This window comes from Nerophis ophidion, linkage group LG19 (assembly GCF_033978795.1).
Source record: "Nerophis ophidion isolate RoL-2023_Sa linkage group LG19, RoL_Noph_v1.0, whole genome shotgun sequence".
Lineage (NCBI taxonomy): Eukaryota > Metazoa > Chordata > Actinopteri > Syngnathiformes > Syngnathidae > Nerophis > Nerophis ophidion.
The window spans coordinates 44,977,522-44,999,463 of NC_084629.1; the positions used below are offsets into that span (position 1 = coordinate 44,977,522).

At 44.1% G+C, this 21,942-nt stretch overlaps 1 protein-coding gene and 1 long non-coding RNA gene across 4 annotated transcripts in view; one reads left to right on the forward strand and one right to left on the reverse strand.

Moving 5' to 3' along the window:
* Positions 1–415: 415 nt before the first annotated feature.
* Positions 416–21,942, forward strand: part of LOC133538460 (collagen alpha-2(VI) chain-like) — a 45,892-nt gene continuing 24,365 nt past the window's right edge. The window contains exons 1-12 of one of the 3 annotated variants that reach the window (XM_061880097.1): positions 416–642; positions 7,900–8,070; positions 8,155–8,765; positions 8,875–8,895; positions 9,036–9,101; positions 12,909–12,962; positions 13,035–13,079; positions 13,164–13,190; positions 13,266–13,292; positions 13,370–13,414; positions 13,547–13,600; positions 13,683–13,745. In XM_061880097.1, coding sequence (XP_061736081.1) covers positions 7,926–8,070; positions 8,155–8,765; positions 8,875–8,895; positions 9,036–9,101; positions 12,909–12,962; positions 13,035–13,079; positions 13,164–13,190; positions 13,266–13,292; positions 13,370–13,414; positions 13,547–13,600; positions 13,683–13,745 — 1,158 coding nt within the window. In that variant the 5' untranslated portion in view covers positions 416–642; positions 7,900–7,925. The remainder of the gene's footprint in view (positions 643–7,899; positions 8,071–8,154; positions 8,766–8,874; positions 8,896–9,035; positions 9,102–12,908; positions 12,963–13,034; positions 13,080–13,163; positions 13,191–13,265; positions 13,293–13,369; positions 13,415–13,546; positions 13,601–13,682; positions 13,746–21,942) is intronic. The other 2 variants (XM_061880095.1, XM_061880098.1) reach the window with 2 other exon arrangements.
* On the reverse strand, positions 7,343–19,313 carry LOC133538462 (uncharacterized). The gene is made up of 3 exons (XR_009803003.1): positions 19,214–19,313; positions 8,150–8,667; positions 7,343–8,048 (listed from the first exon to the last, which is right to left on the reverse strand). It is a non-coding gene; the product is annotated as an uncharacterized LOC133538462 (long non-coding RNA).

A 21,942-nucleotide genomic window follows, 5' to 3' on the forward strand; every position in this document is an offset into this window, starting at 1 on the left:
AAAAATAAATAAAGTTTATGAGTTTCAACATGAAATTTATTGTCTTTGTAGCATATTCAACTGAATATGGGTTGAAAAAGATTTGCAAATCATTGTATTCTGTTTATATTTACATCTAACACAATTTCCCAACTCATATGGAAATGGGGTTTTTACAAACCTAAATCCCCTGCATTCTGCCCTGAGTGTGCATGTGAGGCAATGAAGTGCATTGTTCATTCTCAGCACAGATGAATGTGTTGTGTCCAGCCTTAATGTCGGTGCAGTATAAACACACAGTAAGGCTCTCCATGTAGGGAGAAGACAGACTGCAGCTGCTGTGTTTGTCCGTCAAACACTTCTTGGGTCCACAGAACACCATTGCAGACTAACTATTTATTCTGGACACCCCCCCCCCCTCCCCCCCACCTCCTCCCCCGATCCCTCACTATTGCATTTCTGTTATGGAGGCTGAGCGATCCATCCCTCTGGTCTCCCCAAGGCGCGGCCACGCATGCATCCATACAATACATTGGGTGGCCCCTCGACCGGCAACTGGCCCCGAAACGGAGCTCACCAAATAAGATGAAGATCTTGTTTACACTTTGAGGAAGCTGCTGGAATTTCCCCGAGTGAGTGGCGTGTGAAAGACACTTTGGGTGAGTAAGTAACTTTTTATTTGAGCTATAACAGTATATTTTTATCATATTGACACATCATGGGGGGGTATTTTAAAAACTACCTACCATTGTTAACTTTGTGTTACATTTATTACTAAGTCAAACACACCACCGGAATTTTAAAACTAAGTTAATGATGACTAGTTTTGATAAAAAGCGGTCATAAAAAGAACTATGTTTATTATTGCAGAATTAACAGTGGTACAGGGGTCTGCCTCACAATATGAAGGCCCTGAGTAGTCCTGGGTTCAATCCCGGGCTCTGGTTCTTTCTGTGTGGAGTTTGCATGTTCTCCCCGTGACTGCGTGGGTTCCCTCCGGCTTCCTCCCACTTCCAAAGACATGCACCTGGGGATAGGTTGATTGGCAACACTAAATGGTCCCTAGTGTGTGAATGTGCGTGTGAATGTTGTCTGTCTATCTGTGTTGGCCCTGTGATGAGCTTGCGACTTGTCCTGGGTGTACCCCGCCTTCCGCCTGATTGTAGCTGAGATAGGCGCCAGCGCCCCCCGTGACCCCAAAGGGAATAAGCGGTAGAAAATGGATAGATTTAAAGGCCTACTGAAATGAGATGTTCTTATTTAAACGGGGATAGCAGGTCCATTCTATGTGTCATACTTGATCATTTCGCGATATTGCCATATTTTAGCTGAGAGGATTTAGTAGAGAACATAGACGATAAAGTTTGCAGCTTTTGGTGGCTAATAAAAAAGCCTTGCCTGTACCGGAAGTAGCAGACGATGTGCGTGTGACATCACGGGTTGTGGCGCTCCTCACATCTGAACATTGTTTACAATCATGGCCACCAGCAGCGAGAGCGATTCGGACCGAGAAAGCGACGATTTCCCCATTAATTTGAGCGAGGATGAAAGATTCGTGGATGAGGATAGTGAGAGTGAAGGACTAGAAAAAAAAATTAAAAATTTAAATAACAAAAAAGGCGATAGCAGTGGGAGCGATTCAGATGTTATTAGACGCATTTACTAGGATAATTCTGGAAAATCCCTTTATTGTGTTATTAGTGTTTTAGTGAGATTATACGGTGCCTGAAAGTCGGAAGGGTGTGGCGACCGCCAGTGTCTCCGGTGGGAGGAGATAGTCCGCAGCTGCAGGGGGACGCACGTTCCGCTCATGTCTACGGTAAGAGCCGACTTATTAGCACAATTTTCTCCCCGAAACCTGCCGGTTGACATGTGGTAGGTAACCATGTTCGCTTGACCGGGAGTTAAGCTTCACCTTCGGGAATGTAAACAAGGAAACACCGGCTGTGTTTGTGTTGCTAAAGGCGGCCGCAATACACCAATTCCCGCCTACATCTTTCTTCTTTGACGTCTCCATTATTAATTGAACAAATTGCAAAAGATTCAGCAACACAGATGTCCAGGATACTGTGTAATTATGCGATTAAAGCAGACTACTTATAGCTTGGATCTGGCTGGAAGAACATGTCCGCTACAACCGGTGACGTCACGCGCACACATCATCATTCCGCAACGTTTTCAACAGGATACTTCGCGGGAAATTTAAAATTGCAATTTAGTAAACTAAAGCGGCCGTATTGGCATGTGTTGCAATGTTAATATTTCATCATTGATATATAAACTATCAGACTGCGTGGTCGCTAGTAGTGGCTTTCAGTAGACCTTTAACAACATTTATACTAATACTACCTACGATTTCCTCCCAAGAACCTGGTTCCTCTGCAGTGGACATGTGTGTTTTGCGAAACAGAGCTATTTCTTATCCCCAAATCTGTAATTCTGACCAAATAAAAATTGGTTATCAGGAGGATGCATCTTTTTTAATTAGATTTTGTAGATTTAAAGTGAGTAGATTATGTTTGAGTATCGAAAGAATCCCTCAGACCAGCGTTACATGAATGCCTCTCTAAAGCAGGGACCTCAGACTTGCGGCCCGCCAGACGTTATTTTGCGTCCCCCACCTTAATAAGAAAGTTTAATGTAAGTGCGGCCCGCGAGTTTTATAAGAATGGCGCTTGACAGCGTTGTGTTATTTGGGTCCAAAATGGCTCTTTCAAAATTCTGGGTTGCCTACCCCTGCATTAGTGGAAAAGCGGCAAATGAGTGAAAGCGACAGAAACATTGCCATGGAGACCAGGGTTTTCTTACATGCCTGGCTGCAGTCACACCGCCACACCTGTCCGTCAGTAATAACAGTCCCCGATAACCTGGACCAATTCAAAACCTTACTTGTTTTTTATTGTTAATTTGCATTGCGCCCTGCGATGAGGTGGCGACTTGTCCAGGGTGTACTCTGCCTTCCGCCCGATTGTAGCTGAGATAGGCGCCAGCGCCCCCCGTGACCCCGAAAGGGAATAAGCGGTAGAAAATGGATGGAATTTGCATTGCCTCACACGATGAACACTACATATATTCCTATATGACGCCGGATAACACTTTTTTGCGCTCGCTATCCCGATACTGGGCTTCACGGGGGCAGAGGGGTTAGTGCGTCTGCCTCACAATACGAAGTTCCTGCAGTCCTGGGTTCAAATCCAAGCTCGGGATCTTTCTGTGTGGAGTTTGCATGTTCTCCCCGTGACTGCGTGGGTTCCCTCCGGGTACTCCGGCTTCCTCCCACCTCCAAAGACATGCACCTGGGGATAGGCCCCTCCCACCTCCAAAGACATGCACCTGGGAATAGGCTCCTCCCACCTCCAAAAACATGCACCTGGGGATAGGCCCCTCCCACCTCCAAAGACATGCACCTGGGGATAGGCCCCTCCCACCTCCAAAGACATGCACCTGGGGATAGGCTCCTCCCACCTCCAAAAACATGCACCTGGGGATAGGCTCCTCCCACCTTCAAAAACATGCACCTGGGGATAGGCTCCTCCCACCTCCAAAAACATGCACCTGGGGATAGGCTCCTCCCACCTTCAAAAACATGCACCTGGGGATAGGCTCCTCCCACCTCCAAAAACATGCACCTGGGGATAGGCCCCTCCCACCTCCAAAAACATGCACCTGGGGATAGGCTCCTCCCACCTCCAAAAACATGCACCTGGGGATAGGCTCCTCCCACCTCCAAAAACATGCACCTGGGGATAGGCCCCTCCCACCTCCAAAAACATGCACCTGGGGATAGGCCCCTCCCACCTCCAAAAACATGCACCTGGGGATAGGCCCCTCCCACCTCCAAAGACATGCACCTGGGGATAGGCCCCTCCCACTTCCAAAGACATGCACCTGGGGATAGGCCCCTCCCACTTCCAAAGACATGCACCTGGGGATAGGTTGATTGGCAACACTAAATGGTCCCTAGTGTGTGAATGTTTATCTGTGTTGGCCCTGTGATGAGGTGGCGACTTGTCCAGGGTGAACGCCGCCTTCCGCCCGATTGTAGCTGAGATAGGCGCCAGCGCCCCCCGTGACCCCAAAAGGGAATAAGCGGTAGAAAATGGATGGATGGATATCCCGGTACTTTCCCGGTTATTATCCGCCGACCTCCCTGTTGCTGTAGAGAGGAAAAGCGGAACACACAATGCGGAAATAATCTTTACCGCATTTTTCGGACTACAAGTCGCAGTTTTTTTCATAGTTTGGCCAGGAGTGCGATTTATACTCAGGAGCGACTTATGTGTGAAATTATTAACACATTACGGTAAAATATCAAATAATATTATTTAGCTCATTCACGTAAGAGACTAGACGTATAAGATTTCATGGGATTTATGGATTAGGAGTGACAGATTGTTTGGTAAACATATAGCATGTTCTATATGTTATAGTTATTTGAATGACTCTTACCATAATCCATCCATCCATTTTCTACCGCTTATTCCCTTTTGGAGTCGCGGGGGGCGCTGGCGCCTATCTCAGCTACAATCGGGCGGAAGGCGGGGTACACCCTGGACAAGTCGCCATATGTTAGGTTAACATACCAGGCACCTTCTCAGTTGGTTATTTATGCCTCATATAGAAGCATTTAAGTCTCACCTTAAAACTCATTTGTATACTCTAGCCTTTAAATAGACCTCCTCTTTAGACCAGTTGATCTGCCGCTTCTTTTTCTCCTCTGTCCCCTCCTCCCTTGAGGAGGGGGTCCGGTCCGATGACCATGGATGAAGTACTGGCTGTCCAGAGTCGAGACCCAGGATGGACCGCTCGCCTGTGTATCGGTTGGGGACATCTCTATGCTGCTGATGCGACTCCGCTTGGGATGGTTTCCTGTGGACGGGACTCTCGCTGCTGTCTTGGATCCGCTTTGAACTGAACTCTCGCGGCTGTGTTCACAGGGGGGGGGGGGGGGGGGGGGGGTTACCCACATATGAGGTCCTCTCCAAGGTTCTCATAGTCATCAATCCCACTGGGTGTGAGTTTTCCTTGCCCTTATGTGGGTTCTTCCAAGGATGTCATAGTGGTTTGTACAGTCCTTTGAGACATTTGTGATTTAGGGCTATATAAATAAACATTGATTGATTGATATAACGTGCCTATCAAATGTCTATTCTTGGTGTTGGGTTTTATCAAATAAATTTCCCCCCAAAAATGCGACTCATACTCCGGTGCGACTTATGTTTTTTTCTTTCTTTATTATGCATTTTCGGCAGGTGCGACTTATACTCCGGAGCGACTTATACTCCGAGAAATGCGGTATTCTCCGTGCGTCGGCTAATTATAAATATATTCCACAACCCTTGACATGTCTTTTTCAAAGCCTGCAGTGAAGAAAAGGTTAGCTGCACCTTCCGCTTTCCAGGAAAAGCGGAAGGTGCAATATTTCTTTTTTGAACTAAGTTGCGGTGCACAAGGAATACAATTTGAAACGTCATTATACAACTAGACATGCTGAGGAGTAGGCAACATTTTTTTTTAAAGAAATATTTTCTTGCGGCCCAGCCTCACCCAGACTCTGCATCCAGTGGCCCCCAGGTGAATTGAGTTTGAGACCCCTGCTCTAAAGTAAACAGTGTGATCTTTGAAGTATCTCAAGAGTGCATGTTCTCCCCGTGACTGCGTGGGTTCCCTCCGGGTACTCCGGCTTCCTCCCACCTCCAAAGATGATTGGCTATACTAAATTGGCCCTTGTGTGGAATATCAATCAATCAATCTATCAATGTTTACTTATATAGCCCTAAATCACTAGTGTCTCAAAGGGCTGCACAAACCACCACGACATCCTCAGTAGGCCCACATAAGGGCAAGGAAAACTCACACCCAGTGGGACGTCGGTGACAATGATGACTATGAGAACCTTGGAGAGGAGGAAAGCAATGGATGTCGAGCGGGTCTAACATGATACTGTGAAAGTTCAATCCATAATGGATCCAACACAGTCGCGAGAGTCCAGTCCAATCCAATCCAAAGCGGATCCAACACAGCAGCGAGAGTCCCGTTCACAGCGGAGCCAGCAGGAAACCATCCCAAGCGGAGGCGGATCAGCAGCGCAGAGATGTCCCCAGCCGATACACAGGCAAGCAGTCCATGGCCACCGGATCGGATCGGACCGGACCCCCTCCACAAGGGAGAGTGGGACATAGAAGAAAAAGAAAAGAAACGGCAGATCAACTGGTCTAAAAAGGCAGTCTATTTAAAGGCTAGAGTATACAAACGAGTTTTAAGGTGAGACTTAAATGCTTCTACTGAGGTAGCATCTCGAACTTTTACCAGGAGGGCATTCCAGAGTACTGGAGCCCGAACGGAAAACGCTCTATAGCCCGCAGACTTTTTTTGGGCTTTGGGAATCACTAATAAGCCGGAGTCTTTTGAACGCAGATTTCTTGCCGGGACATATGGTACAATACAATCGGCAAGATAGGATGGAGCTAGACCGTGTAGTATTTAAAAAAACACTTTAAGACCAATGTCTTGAAAAAATACATCACTCTTGAATCAACATTGTAGTTTATACTATCATTAATGTTGATTAAAATCTAAATCCATAGTGGCTCCAACACAGCCGCGAGAGTTCAGTTCAAGCGGATCCAAGACAGCAACGAGAGTCCCGTCCACAGGAAACCATCTCAAGCGGAGGCGGATCAGCGGCATAGAGATGTCCCCAACCGATACACAGGCGAGCGGTCCATCCTGGGTCTCGACTCTGGACAGCCAGTACTTCATCCATGGTCATCGGACCGGACCCCCTCCACAAGGGAGGGGGGGGACATAGGAGAAAAAGAAAAGAAACGGCAGATCAACTGGTCTAAAAAGGGAGTCTATTTAAAGGCTAGTGTATACAGATGAGTTTTAAGGTGAGACTTAAATGCTTCTACTGAGGTGGCATCTCGAACTGTTACCGGGAGGGCATTCCAGAGTACTGGAGCCCGAAATGAAAACGCTCTATAGCCCGCAGACTTTTTTGGGGCTTTGGGAATCACTAATAAGTCTTTTGAACGCAGATTTCTTGCCGGGACATATGGTACAATACAATCAGCAAGATAGGAATAGGAGTGTGAATGTTGTCTGTCTCTGTGTTGGGCCTGCGATGAGGTGGCGACTTGTCCAGGGTGTACTCCGACTTCCGCCCGGATGCAGCTGAGATAGGCTCCAGCCCCCCCCCCCCCGCGACTCCAGAAGGGACAAGCGGTAGAAAAATGGATGGATGGATGTAGTAACAGTGAAAGTAATTTTCAGTGTTGTACTATGTGAGTAAATAATGGTTTTGTGTGTAATTTGTAAAATACGTTTACAAGACAGTTTTGAATATTGTTTGTTGCAAAAGCATTTTTAATAAAGGTTCAGCAATGTTTTCTAGTTGGAATTTATGGAGCTGGCTGTAAAGTCAGTGTTTGAAGATTCTATTTCCCAGCACACATCACTCTTTTCTAATCAAAACACCATTTTAAAGTAGTGCCGGTTTCAGATTCCCCTTTAATGTTTTTCCTAAGTTGTTTGTCCGATCAGTGTGGAGGTTTGGAACATGGCTCAATAAGACCCAAATATGGAATATTTACTCCCTCAAAATGTTCTGACTTTAGATAAAAAAAAAGCACACGTTGCAGACATTCTTCCCTTAAAAGAATAACTTGTCATTTTGTTGTTTCTACGCTTGTCCACTGTAATGATTTAGAGAATTTAACAGGAAACAGAACAGTGATAAGCTTTAGCCATCATTTCAAGTTGATCTACTTGTTCAGGGATGTTTCAAACAATGATAAACATCCCTGGTTGCTTTGGCAACATCTTTTGCAAAGACCGACCTGTTTGACATCTGGTTCTTGTGTGTAAAGTGATGCCTTCCACAACTGAACTGACTTCTTCTCTGTCTTACTTAACAAGGAAGGGGGTGGTGATATTCCAGGAAAATGGCAATAATTCATCTACCAGGGTTCATCTTACTGTACATGGTCTATGCGGCTGTGCCTCAAGAACTGACTCCTCGTGGGCCCCGGCCATTTCCATTGCCAGGAGACACTGCAGATAAAATTCTAAAACCAGAAGGTTGTGACAGTGAGTTGTGATTGTTGTATAGACTGAAGGCTGGTGTAGAAAGGATGTATTGAATATAATAAAGTCCACATTTATTCACCCCAGGTAGGATAATCAACTGTCCCATCAAGCTGTTCTTCACCATCGACACCTCCGAGACCATTGCCCTGCAGGAGTCCCCGCCTGGTATACTGGTGGAAAACATCAAAGAGTTCATGCGGAATTTTGTCCAGAGGCTGCGGGATGAAGAGTACCAGGGTCAGGTCCACATCAGTTGGTCCATCGGAGGCCTGCACTTCTCCCAGACGCAGGTGGTCTTCAGCCAGTTTGCCACAAGAGAGAGCTTCGTCAGGAGCCTCAGTGGCATTCGATACCTGGGCAAAGGCACCCACATCGACTGTGCCCTTCAAAATATGACCTATCACATGACTCAGGACTATTGGGGAATAAAAGCCGCACTCTTCTCTGTGGTCATCACTGACGGCCACGTGACAGGAAGTCCTTGCGGTGGGATCAAGGTGACGGCAGAGAAGGCTCGCGAGCAGGGGATTCGCGTTTTCTCAGTGGCGGCGTCCAGGTCCATCGATGAGACTGGAATGAAGGAGATTGCCAGCTCGCCTGCAGAAGTTTACCGCAACGACTATTTAGCCGTGGAGATCGTCGACGGCAGACCGAAAATAAAGACAGAATCTATTGATCGTATTATAAAAGCCATGGTGATCTGGAACCTTTTCTATATTCTGTCTTGAATGTTACATATACATTTATTGATGCTACCGTCACGCTGGTGTGTATCTTTCACTCACCTAAATCTTTTCCTTGCAGAAATACCAAGCCTATGAAGAGGTAAGAACCTCTGTCTGAAAGGTATTTAATGTTTTTGTCGTGCCTATGCAGAGGTAAGAACCTCTGTCTGAAAGGTATTTAATGTTTTTGTCGTTCGAATAAAATCTTATTTTGTTTTTCCTCCAACAATACTTTTGTAGTGCTACCAACAAGAATGCATCAAAGCCCCTGGGAAACCTGGACCACGAGGGCCTCAAGGACCGAAAGTAAGAGAAGAATGGATCGTGTAGATTCAGTTGGGATGTCATGGTTGTGTTTGGATGGATGCTACACCTTCAATTAGGATGGCTTCAGTTCTTAAGGTTGGGATGGAGTTTTATGGCTTGGTTGGGTTTGAAAGCACTTGGTTGGGATAGAGCATGGGTGTCAAACTCTGGCCCCTGTGAAATTTCATTTGGCCCTTGAGGCAATAATAAATTAACATTAGAGCTGGCCCGCCGGTATTATACAGTGGCGGTGCTGCTGTATCACCGCATTCAACGCTAATTCTCATACTTGCCAACCCTCCCAATCTTTCCAGGAGAATCACGAAAATCTCCCGGGGCAACCATTCTCCCGAATAACAATATTGGGGGCGTGCCTTAAAGGTACTGATTTTAGCGTCCTCCACAACCTGTCGTCACGTCCACTTTTCCTCCATACAAACAGCGTGCTGGCCCAGTCACGTAATATATGCGGCTTCTACACACACACAAGTGAATGCGACGCATACTTGGTCAACAGCCATACAAGTCACACTGAAGGTGGCCGTATAAACAACATTAACACTGTTACACCACACAAGAATGACAAACATTTCGGGAGAACATCCGCACTGTAACACAACATAAACACAACAGAACAAATACCCAGAACCCCTTGCCGCACTAACTCTTCTGGGACGCTACAATATACACCCCCGCTACAGAGAAAACTCGATTTTGTATGTAGAAGCATTTAAGTCTCACCTTAAAACTCATTTGTATACTCTAGCCTTTAAATAGACTCCCTTTTTAGACCAGTTGATCTGCCGTTTCTTTTCTTTTCCTTCTATGTCCCACTCTCCCTTGTGGAGGGGGTCCGGTCCGATCCGGTGGCCATGTACTGCTTGCCTGTGTTTCGGCTGGGGACATCTCTGCGCTGCTGATCCGCCTCCGCTTGGGATGGTTTCCTGCTGGCTCCGCTATGAACGGGACTCTCCCTGCTGTGTTGGATCCGCTTTGGACTGGACTCTCGCGACTGTGTTGGATCCATTATGGATTGAACTTTCACAGTATCATGTTAGACCCGCTCGACATCCATTGCTTTCCTCCTCTCCAAGGTTCTCATAGTCATCATTGTCACCGACGTCCCACTGGGTGTGAGTTTTCCTTGCCCTTATGTGGGCCTACCGAGGATGTCGTGGTGGTTTGTGCAGCCCTTTGAGACACTAGTGATTTAGGGCTATATAAGTAAACATTGATTGATTGATATGTGACTATAAAGTTATATAAGCCTTGCTTGTTCAATATTCAATGCAAAACTTGTTTGGGTCCCTATTAAAAAGGTTAAGTTGTTCAACTTTGGCCCTCGGCTTTGTTCAGTTTAGAATTTTGGCCCACTCTGTATTTGGGTTTGACAACCCTGGGTGAGAGGGTTTGTACGGTTGGAGTTGAGATGGAATGGTAATGGAGGGTTGGTTTGGGAAGAATTGCACGGTTTGGAAAATGTGGTCAAATAGCAACGCTGGGATTGATCCAATTGGTTCAGTTGGGATGGACAGGATTCCTTGAATTGGGTTGGGATGAAATAGTTCCAATGGGATGAAGCATGGGTAAGCTTTCGGGTCTCCCCATGTCTAGCATTAAAAGATTACAGTTGGTACAAAATGCGGCTGCTAGACTTTTGACAAGAACAAGAAAGTTTGATCACATTACGCCTGTACTGTATATACCTTTATATACATATATACATACATATATACCTATACTGTATATACATACATATATACCTGTACTGTATATACCTTTATATACATATATACATACATATATACCTATACTGTATATACCTATACATACATATATACCTGTACTGTATATACCTTTATATACATATATACATACATATATACCTATACTGTATATACCTTTATATACATATACACATACATATATACCTATACTGTATATACCTTTATATACATATATACATACATATATACCTATACTGTATATACCTTTATATACACATATACATACATATATACCTATACTGTATATACCTTTATATACATATAAATAGCTCGGTTGGTAGAGCGGCCGTGCTAGCAACTTAAGGGTTGCAGGTTCGATTCCCGCTTCCGCCATCCTAGTCACTGCCGTTGTGTCCTTGGGCAAGACACTTTAGCCACCTGCTCCCAGTGCCACCCACACTGGTTTAAATGTAACTTAGATATTGGGTTTCACTATGTAAAGCGCTTTGAGTCTCTAGAGAAAAGTGCTATATAAATATAATTCACTTCACATATATACATACATATATACCTATACTGGCTCACCAGCACTGGCTTCCTGTGCACTTAAGATGTGACTTTAAGGTTTTACTACTTACGTATAAAATACTACACGGTCTAGCTCCATCCTATCTTGCCGATTGTATTGTACCATATGTCCCGGCAAGAAATCTGCGTTCAAAGGACTCCGGCTTATTAGCGATTCCCAAAGCCCAAAAAAAGTCTGCGGGCTATAGAGCGTTTCCATTTCGGGCTCCAGTACTCTGGAATGCCCTCCCGGTAACAGTTCGAGATGCCACCTCAGTATAAGCATTTAAGTCTCACCTTAAAACTCATTTGTATACTCTAGCCTTTAAATAGACTCCCTTTTTAGACCAGTTGATCTGCCGTTTCTTTTCTTTTTCTCCTATGTCCCACTCTCCCTTGTGGAGGGGGTCCGGTCCGATCCGGTGGCCATGTACTGCTTGCCTGTGTATCCGCCTCCGCTTGGGATGGTTTCCTGCTGGCTCCGCTGTGAACGGGACTCTCGCTGCTGTGTTGGATCCGCTTTGGACTGGACTCTCGCGACTGTGTTGGATCCATTATGGATTGAACTTTCACAGTATCATGTTAGACCCGCTCGACATCCATTGCTTTCCTCCTCTCCAAGGTTCTCATAGTCATCATTGTCACCGACGTCCCACTGGGTGTGAGTTTTCCTTGCCCTTATGTGGGCCTACCGAGGATGTCGTCGTGGTTTGTGCAGCCCTTTGAGACACTAGTGATTTAGGGCTATAGAAGTAAACATTGATTGATAACCTTCAACTGATTGCATGGTAGAATTGACGACGGATGATATGGCTACGATTCTGATGGATGAGATAGACTAGCTAAGTTGAGATAGGTTGAGTTTGTTTGGATAAAATGTTTGGGTTATGAAGGTTGAGTATGGACAGCTTAGCCAGTCTAAGCTGCATTGGGATGAAAGGGTAAGTGGTATATCAATCAATCAATCAATATTTACTTATATAGCCCTAAATCACTAGTGTCTCAAAGGGCTGCACAAACCACTACGACATCCTCGGTAGGCCCACATAAGGGCAAGGAAAACTCACACCCAGTGGGACATTGGTGACAATGATGACTATGAGAACATGATACTGTGATACTGATGACTATGAGAACATATGAGAACATGATACTGTGAAAGTTCAATCCATAATGGATCCAACACAGTCGCGAGAGTCCAGTCCAAAGCGGATCCAACACAGCAGTGAGAGTCCCGTTCACAGCGGAGCCAGCAGGAAACCATCCCAAGCGGAGGCTGATCAGCAGCGCAGAGATGTCCCCAGCCGATACACAGGCAAGCAGTACATGGCCACCGGATCGGACCGGACCCCCTCCACAAGGGAGAGTGGGACATAGAAGAAAAAGAAAAGAAACGGCAGATCAACTGGTCTAAAAAGGGAGTCTATACAGGCTACACAAACTCTAACAATGTATTACCATGTCCAAGTGTGTTACAGTTTTAATATTTTGGTGTATTTCGTATTATATTCAGGGTCTAAAAGGAAACAGAGGTCATCCTGGGGTAAAAGGCACAACAGGAAGACAGGTAAGAAGGTTGTGCAGATCCAGAATCATCCTTTGGGGACAAAGACTTTAAATATAACTTTTGTAAAAACAGGGCGATCCTGGCATCGAGGGTCCGATTGGACGTCCTGGACCAAAGGTTAGCTGAGGAATTCTGATCTACTGATAAGTGTATCGACATTGTTTTCATCTCAAAACCATTCCTTGTTGTGCTTTGACATAGGGAGTGGTCGGATGGAAAGGTGACAAGGTGAGACAGTTTTTCGTGCCCACCTCATAATTTTTCGAAATGTTGTCATTTATATATTTTTTTTACTATCAACAGGGTGAAATAGGAGGAAGCGGAGCAAAGGTAGTTTTGAATGGCGGTGCTGTAATAAGTCAAATACAGGAGGGAACATTCACATCATGTCATCTCCAAATGATCAGGGGTTGTTTGGCATACCGGGCAGGAACGGAACTGATGGACAGAAGGTGAGCTTAAGACCTATACCTAAAAAGGTCATCTTGTACAATCTGATGAGAAAGGTTTTTTTTTTAATAAAAGGATGTTATCAAACTCTGTGGGTGTACTTAATGTTTAATAAACTGTGGTGCTATCTACAGGGTAAGATTGGCCATATTGGAGCTCCTGGTTGCAAAGGGGAACCAGGCGACAAAGTGAGTCAAGTCAACTTTGTTTGGTTTTTGTTGGTGAACTTTATAAGGGAACAAAATATATATTTTTTTTGGTCTCTACAAGGGAAAAGATGGCTACCCGGGAGAAGTCGGGGATACTGGGCCACCGGGCGGCAAAGGAGAAAAGGTTTGAAGCCCACACTAAAATCAGGTTTGCTCGGTTTACCAATGAAGAAGATCAAGTAATAAACTGATTCGTTATCAATATTTATGGCATATTTTCCCTGGATCTTCTGAACTCGGGATGCTGGGAGCAGTTATACCAGAGTGAAGTTGCACATGGGTGTAGCTCGGTTGGTAGAGCGGCCGTGCCAGCAACTTGAGGGTTGCAGGTTCAATTCCCGCTTCCGCCATCCTAGTCACTGCCGTTGTGTCCTCGGGCAAGACACTTTACCCACCTGCTCCCAGTGCCACCCACACCGGTTAAAATGTAACTAAGATATTGGGTTTGACTATGTAAAGCGCTTTGAGTCACTAGAGAAAAGCGCTATATAAATATAATTCACTTCACACTTCACTTCCCATGACTACCTTAGACAGCAAACACGCTTGACAATATTCAGTTAATTAGAAAAAAAATATTCTAAAATACCTTTAAAGTCCTACTGAAAGCCACTACTACCGACCACGCAGTCTGATAGTTTATATATCAATGATGAAATATTAACATTGCAACACATGCCAATACGGCCTTTTTAGTTTACTAAATTGCAATTTTAAGTTTCCCGCGGAGTTTCTTGTTGAAAACGTCACGGAATGATGACGCGTGTTTGTGACATATTAGCCCAGCACCACTTGCGGCTAAAAGTAGTCTCTTTTCATCGCGTAATTACACAGTCATTTGGACAACTGTGTTGCTGAATCTTTTGCAATTTGTTCAATTAATAATGCCATCCATCCATCCATCTTCTTCCGCTTATCCGAGGTCGGGTCGCGGGGGCAACAGCCTAAGCAGGGAAGCCCAGACTTCCCTCTCCCCAGCCACTTCGTCTAGCTCTTCCCGGGGGATCCCGAGGCGTTCCCAGGCCAGCCGGGAGACATAGTCTTCCCAACGTGTCCTGGGTCTTCCCCGTGGCCTCCTACCAGCTGGACGTGCCCTAAACACCTCCCTAGGGAGGCGTTCGGGTGGCATCCTGACCAGATGCCCGAACCACCTCATCTGGCTCCTCTCCATGTGGAGGAGCAGCGGCTTTACTTTGAGTTCCTCCCGGATGGCAGAGCTTCTCACCCTATCTCTAAGGGAGAGACCTGGAAACTCATTTGGGCCGCTTGTACCCGTGATCTTATCCTTTCGGTCATGACCCAAAGCTCATGACCATAGGTGAGGATGGGAACGTAGATCGACCGGTAAATGGAGAGCTTTGCCTTCCGGCTCAGCTCCTTCTTCACCACAACGGATCGGTACAACGTCCGCATTACTGAAGACGCCGCACCGATCCGCCTGTCGATCTCACGATCCACTCTTCCCTCACTCGTGAACAAGACTCCTAGGTACTTGAACTCCTCCACTTGGGGCAGGGTCTCCTCCCCAACCCGGAGATGGCACTCCACCCTTTAATTAATAATGGAGACGTCAAATTAGAATGCTGTTGGTGGAAAGCGGTGGATTGCAGCTGCCTTTAGCAACTGAGACACACCCTCCGTTTCTTTGTTTGTTGTGAAGCTTTAACACAGAGCGGTCAAGCGAACATGTTTGTCTACGTCAGGGGCGCTCACACTTTTTCTGCAGGCGAGCTACTTTTCAATTGACCAAGTCGAGGAGATCTACCTCATTCCTATTTATAATTTATATTTATTTATTTATGAAAGATACATTTTTGTTAAGTTAATGGTGTTTAATGATAATACAAGCATGTGTAACACACATAGATTCCTTTCTTTCATGAAGACAAGAATATAAGTTGGTGTATTACCTGATTCTGATGACTTGCATTGATTGGAATTAGACAGTGGTGCTGATAACGTCCGCATTTTCAAATGGAGGAGAAAAAAAGTCCTCCTTTCTGTCCAATACCACATGAAAGTGGTTGGATTTGGCATCTCATTTGTCCAACTTGCATACTGGTTTTTCAACACTTTGTTATGAGAGTAGCATATGTGTGTGGCCCTTTAATGTCTGGCAGCAGGTGAGTGACGTCAGTGAGTGTGCGGGTGGGCAAGCAAGTGAGAAAGCGGTCGCTGAGGGCGGGGGAGAAATACATTGGCATCAAACTCCGTAGCTTGCTAGCTTGTGCAAGCTAGCTTTCTGAGACTCTTATTTTGTTAGCACAGGCAGGATGAAACAGGTCTTTTATGGTGAAGACAGGAACTGTGCAGTCGGTCTTTAGAGTTTTGACAGTAGGTACGGAGTCTCTAGAAATAAAATGTGTTTCTCTGCGTCCGCCCTGTTAGTGATTTTTTTCTTAAATATGAGCTCGCAGCAGCCAGCGTCATCTCACAAGATCCTCGGGTGCAGAGAATGTCAAACAACTGAGGAAAGTCAAGTCTTGGTATGATTGATGATTGCTCATTTTTATGTCTATTTTTTAATGCCTGGCTTGAGATCGACTGACACACCCTCCGAGATCGACCAGTCGATCGCGATCGACGTAATGCGCACCCCTGATCTACGTAAACCAGCAAGTTTTTGGTTGGGAAAATTGTGATATTAAGTCGAGTCTTACCGGAGACATCAGTGGATTATGGGACTTCCTCCTGCAGCAGCTGTCAAAAAAGGCAGCTGTGAGCTTGGCTCTTCGGCTTCTCTGAGAGACACTGGCGTTCACCGCAGCCATCCGACTTTGAGGTACGAGTTTACAATCTCACTAAAACACTATTAAAACAATAAGCAGATAAGGGATCTTACAGAATCCATCCATTTTCTACCGCTTATTCCCTTTCGGAGTCGCGGGGGGCGCTGGCGCCTATCTCAGCTACAATCGGGCGGAAGGCGGGGTACACCTTGGACAAGTCCCCACCTCATCGCAGGGCCAACACAGATAGACAGACAACATTCACACACTAGGGCCAATTTAGTGTTGCCAATCAACCTATCCACAGGTGCATGTCTTTGGAAGTGGGAGGAAGCCGGAGTACCCGGAGGGAACCCACGCAGTCACGGGGAGAACATGCAAACTCCACACAGAAAGATCCCGAGCCTGGATTTGAACCCAGGACTGCAGGACCTTCGTATTGTGAGGCAGACGCACTAACCCCTCTGCCACCGTGAAGCCCAGAATTATCCTAGTAAATGTGTCTAATTACATTTGAAACGCTCACACTGCCGCCGCTTTTTCCTTTTTTTTGTGCTTCAGTCTAACTTTCCTCATCCACAAATCTTACACCCTCGCTCAAATTAATGGGGAAATCGTCGCTTTCCCGGTCCGAATAGCTCTTGATGCTGGAGGCTCACATTATAAACGATGTAAGGAGCCATCACACCAGTGACATCACGCGCACATCGTCTGCTACTTCCGGTACAGGCAAGGCTTTTTTAGTAGCGACCAAAAGTTGCAAACTTTATCGTGGATGTTCTCTACTAAATCCTTTCAGCAAAAGATATGGCGATATCGCGAAATGTTTAATTATGACACATAGACTAGACCTGCTATCCCCGTTTGAATAAGAAAATCTCGTTTCAGTAGGCCTTTAATTAGCATAATTAAGTTTTAAAACCTGTTCCTATTTAATTCAGAATGGATTGAAAATATACCGTATATTTTCTTACATTAAAATACATGCGCTCTAGAGTACCCCTGCGTATGTTTATTTGTACAATTCTCAAGAAAGATATCATTTCGCCATGTTTTTTTTTTCATCCATTCTCAGTACTAATACAAGGCGACGACATGGCAGGTAGAACGGCCATGCCAGCAACTTGAGGGTACCAGTATCGATATTAGTCTATTGCCATTCAAGTCACTGCCGTTGTGTCCTTGGGCAAGACACTTCACCCTTAACCACATTGGTGGTGGTCGGAGGGGTCGTAGGCGCAAATTGGCAGCCATGCTTCCTTCGGTCTACCAGGGCAGCTGTGGCTACAAATGTAGTTTACCACCAGCCGCGTGTGAATGTGGAGTTCTCACTTTTTTGTGAGAACTTTGAGTATCTAGGCCAGGCCTGGGCAATTATTTGGACTCGGGGGCCAAATATATATCGGGGGCCGGTATATTTATTTAGGAACAATAACATAAAACCCCGCAATAATGTCTGATTGAAAGCTAAAAACTTTCCGACAGAGCGCCTTAAAAAACAAAAACGGAATTTTATGTTTTTTTACTGACTGAAACACCCAGAATGTACATGAAAATAAAGAATGTGGGATTTACGATATTAATTATGAACGATAAAACACTGAATATTGACAACATATGTACATCATCCCCTCTCTCTATTGACATATTTTACAATCAAGCGAAACGCAACAAAAATGCAACAAACAGCAAAACAAGAACACGAAGGGTAAAAAAATAAACCACCTATTATCTGATATATCTGATACATCACTAAGCTTTAGAACCGTGTTGTTAAATCTCCTTCCACGTCTGTCTTTGACACCTACATTTCAGGCTCTGGAAACACTCGGTGGAAACGCTCCCCACCCACACTGCTTGGTGCCTCGTCTGATCTGCTGTGACTTAGATAACCATAGTAACTGATTACTATAGTAACTAATTCGATTACCATAGTAACTAGTATATAATGCAAAAGCGCAGATTCCAACCATTGAATGACTTACTATAGTTGAAGACTTATGGTCATTAGAAAACCTGACTGCACATCATAATGGCAGCTACACTTTCCATCTTTAAGATCTAAAAAATATTTATTTGGGAAGGTCCGGCAGGCCAGATTGAAAAACTTAACATGCATAGCATGTTAAGTCGACATAGCATGTGGCCCCCAGGCCTTAATTTGCCCAGGTTTGATCTAGGCGATATAAAAAGTGTTATAAAATCTTATTTATGTGGTTTGTTTATGACTAGGGACGGTAGCCCACTTGAATTATATCTACCTATCCCATGTTAAATTGACATAGCATGTGGCCCCCAGGTCTTAATTTGCCCAGGTCTGATCTAGGCGATATAAAAAGCGTTATAAAATCTTATGTGGTTTGTTTATGATTAGGGACGGTAGCCCACTTCAGTTATATCTACCTATCCCATGTTGACATAGCATGTGGCCCTCAGGCCTTAATTTGCCCAGGTCTGATCTAGGCGATATAAAAAGCGTTATAAAATCATATTTATGTGGTTTGTTTATGATTAGGGACGGTAGCCCACTTCAGTTATATCTACCTATCCCATGTTGACATAGCATGTGGCCCTCAGGCCTTAATTTGCCCAGGTCTGATCTAGGCGATATAAAAAGCGTTATAAAATCATATTTATGTGGTTTGTTTATGATTAGGGACGGTAGCCCACTTCAGTTATATCTACCTATCCCAAAATCAATTTAATGAGATTAAAACATTCATATTGATAGCATTGCTATAGTGTTAGCAGTCTTAGCTATGTAAGAATGACTAAAATATTTCAGACTAAAATGTCCATAGCAGCTTGAAATGTAAGAGTACATTTTAAGTTCCACTCCAAAAAGGACCCACGGACAACTCACGATTTCCAGTTGATCGACTTCTTATTTTTCAACTTGAAGCATTGTTGGTTTCATTTCAGTCTATCTTCAAATTCATCAGTAGGTTGGAAACCTTTAAAACTGAGAAGTTAATCTAATTAGACAGGTATTTTCAAACAATGTTTTTAAACCTTTCTACATGTTTTAACTTTTAGCAAAAGTTAAAACATGAATTCATCCTTTCAACCTCTGAATAATGTTCTAAACTTTCTCCAAATTGTTTTAACTTTAAACATTAAACCATAAGCTTTGACTTTAACTACTTTCGCTTCAACCATATAACATTTTAACTTCAGTTTTAAACTTTTACATGTGCTTTAAACTGGTCAAAGACAGTATGCAATCAATGCTCAAAGTGTAACGCAGTAATTCAACTTAAACCCAGTACTTTAAACATACAAATTAGGATAGTTCAGTTAGTAAATTAACAAATAAAACAAAGCATTTCAATCGTCATCAAATGAAGCATACTCACCGACTAATGGTGTGTTTGGAGAAACTTGCTGAGTGGATCTTGTAGTTGTGGCTGCTTGCTGGTCTTTCTTCCACGTAGTTTGTTTGGTGAATGAGTCTGACTGAACCTCCTTCCTTTTCAGGTGCCTTCAATCAGTAATTTTGACGGCCATTTCACCTCGGCATTCTGGGAATTGTAGTTTTCACTGATGTTGACCGTGTAGGGCAGGGGTGTCAGACTCAAATACAGAGTGGGCCAAAATTTTAAATGGAACAAAGCTGCGGGCCAAGGTTGAACAAATTCACCTTTTAATGGGGACCCAAACAAGTTTTGCATTGAATATTGAACAAGCAAGGCTTATATAACTTTGGTGACATGCAAAATCCAGTTTCAAATAATAATAATTAAAAAAATATCAATGGCATATCAAATAAAATTTAAATACAAATTTAATGCCTTTTTTTGTATTTGCAATCTTCAAAGGTAAATATCTTTTTTTTTTCCACAAGTTAATAATACATTTGAAAATAAAATAACAATAATGAATGAACTAAACATTCAAGCCATGAAGTAGCAAGAGAAAATGCAGGAATAAAACGTTAATTATTGGTCAGTTTGCTGGAAGTTTCCCGGAAGAGTTAGTGCTGCAAGGGTTTCTGGGTATTTTTTCTGTTGTGTTACGGTGCGGAAGATTACCCGAAATGGGTTTGTCATTCTTGTTTGGTGTGGGTTCACAGTGTGGGGCATATTTGTAACAGTGCTAAAGTTGTTTATACGGCCACCCTCAGTGTGACCTGTATGGCTGTTGACCAAGTATGCCTTGCATTCACTTGTGTGTGTGTGTAAAAGCCACAAATATTATGTGACACGCTGTTAGTATGGAGGAAAAGCGGACGTGACGACAGGTTGTAGAGAACGCTAAAGGCAGTGCCTTAAATGCACGCCCTCAATATAGTTGTCCAGGTGGAAATCGGTAGAAATTCGGGAGAATGGTTGCCCTGGGAGATTTTCGGGAGGGGCACTGAACTTCAGGAGTCTACCGGGAAAATTAGGAGGGTTGGCAAGTATGAGTATTAGCGGTGAATACGGTGTTACAGCGGCACCGACGCTGTATAACACTGGCGGGCCAGCTCTAATGCTAAATTGATATTGCCTCAAGGGCCAAATTAAATTAAAGCTGCAAGCAGCGTTGGTCGGGTCCGCCTTTGGCTGCTGCCCCCGAGGCCCACGGCCGGATAAGCGTTAGAAGACGCCTTGGAGCCACTATTTTGAGAATCTAATGCATTGTGAAGGTAATGCAGTTGTTGTATTGAAGTGAAAATATCAAACTTCCTGTTGATTTTTGCTAAAGTATGTTAATTATTAAAATGTAGGTCTAAGTGAGACCTACATAGTGTTTTTTGTTTCATGTCTCTCTGACGTTCCTACCGGAAGTTACAAGCAGTTTTGTCTGTGTTTTCTTCCTAGGAGCAGTTTGTCCGTGTTGTATTCCTAGGGGGGCGGTAGAGCGCAATTTTGAGTTTTGAGGTTAGGTTTTTTCATCAGATTCGCAATTTTTGCCAGACCTGATGTGTGTGTCAAGTTTGGTGAGTTTAGAAGCATTTTAAGGGGGTCAAATAACAGCTCAAAGAGGCAAAAATGACATTTTTTAGGAGACTTTGCACAGAGGTTCTTTGAAGGCGCGTAAAATCAAAACCTGAGAACTTATCAAAACTCTGTTCTATACTTTTAATCAGAAGGGTTCAATCTCTCTCCTGTGCGAGTTTGAAGCCAAAACAACAAACGCACCCAGAGGAGATAATGTTTGAAGAAAGTTGACCGGTTTTTACAAAACTTTTGCTTTGAAGGGGGGATTGCAAACTTCCTGTTGATTTTTGTTGGGGGTTTTCAATCTATGAAATGTAAGTCTAAGCGAGACCTACATAGAGGTTTTTGTTTCATGTCTCTCCGACACTCTTACCGGAAGTTAGAAGCAGTTTTGTCTGTGTTTTCTTCCCAGGAGCAGTTTTTTCAGTGTTTTATTCAAAAATAGCGCTATAGCGCAATTTTGAGTTTTGGGGTTTGGTTTTTTCATTAGATCGCAATATTCGTCAGTCCTTATGTGTCAGCCAAGTTTGGTGACTTTTGAAGCATTTTAAAGGGGTCCAATTACAGTGCAAAGAGGCAAAAATTGCATTTTTTGCAAACATTTTATTTTGAAGGGTTTTTTTCCAACTTCTTGTAGATTTTTGCTGAAAGAAGTGAGTGTATGAAAATT